Here is a 3,867-nt window from a genome sequence, read left to right as displayed (position 1 = left end):
TCGACACGCGCCAAGCATCAGTAACTGGCCCCCACATGCCTGCACCATCGAATACTGTCCTTGGAGCTGTCCCCGCGCAAGCTTGCTTCGGCGGACTACAACCCATTAGCGCAGGGGCTGACACTTGGGACTTCGCCTGTCACGGGGCACGGGGCGGTCGCCAGTTTTGCTGAAATGTACTTAGTCGGTCTGCTTTTCCGAGAGAAGGGCTGCCGAGTATTGTGACTCCGGAAAGAATTTTACGGACTCGAATAAGCGGAGGATACAATTTCCGGCACGAAAAAACAGGCACTAGCCAACCTGGCCACCACGATACTGGTTGAAGTGCACCAATTGTGTAAGTGTAGAAAAAACTGACGGTTGTATCAGGTCCCCAGGACGGTTTACACACCGAAACAGTCGGCTGGTTACCGGCGCGTTAGCGGTCAGTGTTGAAAAACTATCAATGAACCCTATCCATGAGCGATCCGCACCCAGAAGAGCATGCTGACCCCTTCCGGCCCTCTACCAAATGTACGAGACAGTGTGCTGTGCGTCCACAGCGCTTCTCGGTGTGACCGAAGGAGGCTCAGCTAGTGTGAAACACGAGCCGCTGCCACCTTTTCAGGGGTCAGTTATGGAAATTATGACGAGAACCTACGCGCACCTACTGGAGTGGAGTCTCTCGTGGAATGGGAAACGGTCTTCCGAAAACTCATCCGCTGCTTTCAGCCGACAGCTTTGAACTGTAGGAATGGCTGGGCTAGCCAGGCGCCCGGCAGCCAATCGAACCGAAGAGGGTCAATCAGCAGGGCGGCGTCGACAGGAACGTCGTAAGGTCTTGCGGGTACGGCTGACACCGTAATCCTCCCTGACCGGTCCCACAAGAGTGGAGAGAGTCTCTCTCACTGCGCAACCATCTGGACTACAGACAAGTGGTTGCTGAGGCACTCTCGTCCTATGTATTCTGCGGGAAACGGAGGGAGGGATCAACTTGGAGGACGTCGCACTCTCAAACTTGACAGCTTCATTTGCAGAGAGACTGGCTCCACTGAAGCAGCGACAGCTATCGGAATGCTAGGGACTCTTCCCGCCGTCCAGTTGATGTCAGGTCTCTCGAAAACAGGGCGAGCACCTCGTCCTTACGTGGCTGCATGTGAGGGCGGAAGAAACCTTGCTTTGATCACCTCTAACGAGTTCCTTCTGACCTCCGTGCGTGCGTGTGAAGTGGAGTACCGAGGCCTCTTAGAGTCCCAGCAGCGAAGCCAACAATGTGTGCGGAGCCACCAAGATACTTCCGAACAGGCAGACGAACAGGGGGAGCACGCGGCACGCCAAGGCCTTCGGCCGACAAAACGCTGCCAGCATCTCAACTCCTTTTTCTCGAGGCTCCTCCGTACCGGAAGAGAAAAGAAGAGTGGCGTGCAGCTGAACGCTGGCAGCCAAGCTCTGGAAGGAGAAAGAATTTTACGTTAAGCGGCAACAGGCTCCTCGGGCTGTAGAAGCTGTTTCCCTTCCGAAGTGCCTGCCCCAGACTGCAGATGTACATCTCCAGTTGTCAAGGTGTTGCCTCTAGATTCGAGAGAAGCCGCAGGAGCAACTTGCAACGAGCCAGAGTGTCCACCTGTGCCAAGTTTTGCCATTGGTTGTGTCTCGTTGCGTCCTTCTCCGCCTGTATCCTCCGCTCCAGGGTGGCCTGCATTAACTTTGATTATCTCTCCGTGTTCATCCACTTCTTCGTTTTCCTCCAGCCAACGTTTCCGGACGCCTTGGTCCCATATACCCCGCTTCTTCTCGCCGGATCGAGCTGTAAATTCTCCTACTCCATGCTGCTTGCCATTCAGCCAGCCGCCCCGGAAAGATCGTCCGTCTGTCCATAAAAAGGTCCCAAAACCCTCTTTTTTGTCGTTGACGTAGCCGCCTACATATTTGCGCCCGTCCGACCATGTGAACACACCTTCTCCATTCATGCGATTGTGGGCCCACTGCCCCTCATAGCACCGCCCGTCGGCCCACACGTAGCGCCCAAAACCGTGGATTTCATTGTCCTTGAACTGCCCCTTATAATGAGAACCCTCAGGCCACGTAAATGACCCTTCGCCATCCTTCTTACCATGAGCGTACTGTCCCTCGAAATGTGACCCGTCTGCCCACTTCTCTACCGCCTTGCCGTGTTTCTTGTCGTCCTGCCAACCCCCGCGGTACTCACTTCCGTCGGAGTGACGGTACTCGCCGTATCCGTTTGCCTTATCCATTTTCCACTGGCCCTCATAGTAGTCTCCGTCGGCGTGAGTAAACACTCCTCGGCCTTCCGCAAATCCGTTCTTCCATTGTCCTACATATTTGGCACCGTCTGGCCACTGCTGCACACCTTGCCCGTGTTTTTTCATCCCAAGCCACTGTCCCACATACGTCACTCCGTTCGCTAGAGTGACGACAGGCCGCGAGACTAGTTGATCTTCCGATTCTTCGCCGTCACCCGGTGTGGGCGTCTCCTGCTCCGGGGCTGCACTTAGGTCGTAACCTGTAGCCCCTTGTTCGTCGGGCTGCCCGGAAAGATTCTCAGGGCCGGCGTCCTTTGAATCCGAGGAGGGGTCAGCCGGCGCGTCGGCTCCCTCATCTTGCACGGGCGGCTCGACGGCAGACTGCTGCCGCTTCGGCTCGTCTGCAGCACTCTGGAGTGGAGAAACTGCCTGCTGATTTTCCGCATTCGCCTCACCTCCCGCCGAAATCGTTGGCGCGGCCGCCCCCGCGGCAGCGGGCTCGGCCTCCGCCGGCCGCTTAGTTTTAGGCTTGCTTTTGCAGGCGCCCATATGGCTGAGGTGAAGAGGCGTCAGCAGCTAGCTAGTATGGAGAAGCACAGATGACCCGAACAAAAGGAAACGCTTTATCTATCGGCACACCATTCCGTAGCTGTCGTCCTGAAAGGGTACGGGGGGGACGCTTGAACGGGAAGTTACCCAGGAAACAGCCAGGAACGCCGTCTGCTCCCGGAGGATGAAGATCAGCGAGACGAGTAACCTGACAGAGCACAAGTCGCGGTAAAGACGGTGACGAACCCTCGTGGTAGCCTCCTAAAAAGACCGGGGAGAACCAGGAAGCCGTTTACCGTTCATTGGGGCATCTAGCCACTGCGTTGCATCCACAACAGAAACGCGTTCGTGCAGCGTGCCGCGTTGCAGGTCGATGCAGAGTAAAGAAATTCATGCGTCAAGCAGCGGAGGAAGAGAAACCGCGGGGCGGCACCGCCGCAAGACAAGCAACCCCTCTTGTAGCTGCCATTAATCCGGCATCGAGCGAGTACAGACGGGGCTCGGTCCCCAAAAGCCGAAAGCAAACACGGTGCTGAAGACGCTGGGTCAAAAAAGGATGGTGACGCGCGAGAGAAACAGTGAGCGGCAGAAGCAGACAAGCGTTGAAAGTAGCACTGAACAGCAACGTGGGCGCCAGCAGGTAACGGGAGAAGCCTGACGCGATCACTCGGATGTGTAACGAACTCAACCTTCTTTGTCTACTTGGAGCATGACATGGAAGAACGACGCGTCCGGGGAACAGAGCAATTGCGGGGGGTTGTCTGACTGCAGCCGATGCTGTTGTGCGTACGTTGCCGGGGGTTCCACACCGCGCCGCTACGTCGTGCGGTTCCCGTGCGCCCCAACAGATAGATGTCCTGGGACTGGGGAGATGCAAGGAGAATCAGGAGCAGAAGAACACGATACTTTCCGAGAAAGCATGGGCGAGCGCCGTGACGTCGTCTAAAGACGTGAATTGCAAACTAGGCCGCGAAATTTCTCCCTCCATACGACGGGGCGCGGTGTTGGCCCGGTGGCACTACCGCCCACTCCCGTGGCAGACGCTGGCAGAAACGGGTCCGTGTGGTGGGGCCGG

The 3,867-nt window shown here is 56.8% G+C and overlaps 1 protein-coding gene across 1 annotated transcript; it reads right to left on the bottom strand.

The window, feature by feature from the left end:
* Window positions 1-242: 242 nt before the first annotated feature.
* Window positions 243-3,764, bottom strand: CSUI_000208 (membrane occupation and recognition nexus protein morn2). Its single transcript, XM_068060442.1, has one exon. The coding sequence runs from the start codon at window positions 2,790-2,792 to the stop codon at window positions 1,452-1,454; it is 1,341 nt and encodes a 446-aa protein (XP_067927580.1). The 5' UTR covers window positions 2,793-3,764; the 3' UTR covers window positions 243-1,451.
* Between the last annotated feature and the right edge of the window lie 103 nt (window positions 3,765-3,867).

The sequence above is a fragment of the Cystoisospora suis genome, assembly GCF_002600585.1.
Source record: "Cystoisospora suis strain Wien I chromosome Unknown contig_97, whole genome shotgun sequence".
NCBI lineage: Eukaryota > Apicomplexa > Conoidasida > Eucoccidiorida > Sarcocystidae > Cystoisospora > Cystoisospora suis.
Note: the sequence above shows the minus strand (reverse complement) of the source record. Positions and strands in the feature narration are given on the sequence as shown.

Coding starts and splice junctions, on each gene's coding strand:
- CSUI_000208 (XM_068060442.1), bottom strand. CDS start 2,792: ATGGGCGCCTGCAAAAGCAAGCCTAAAACTAAGCGGCCGGCGGAGGCC.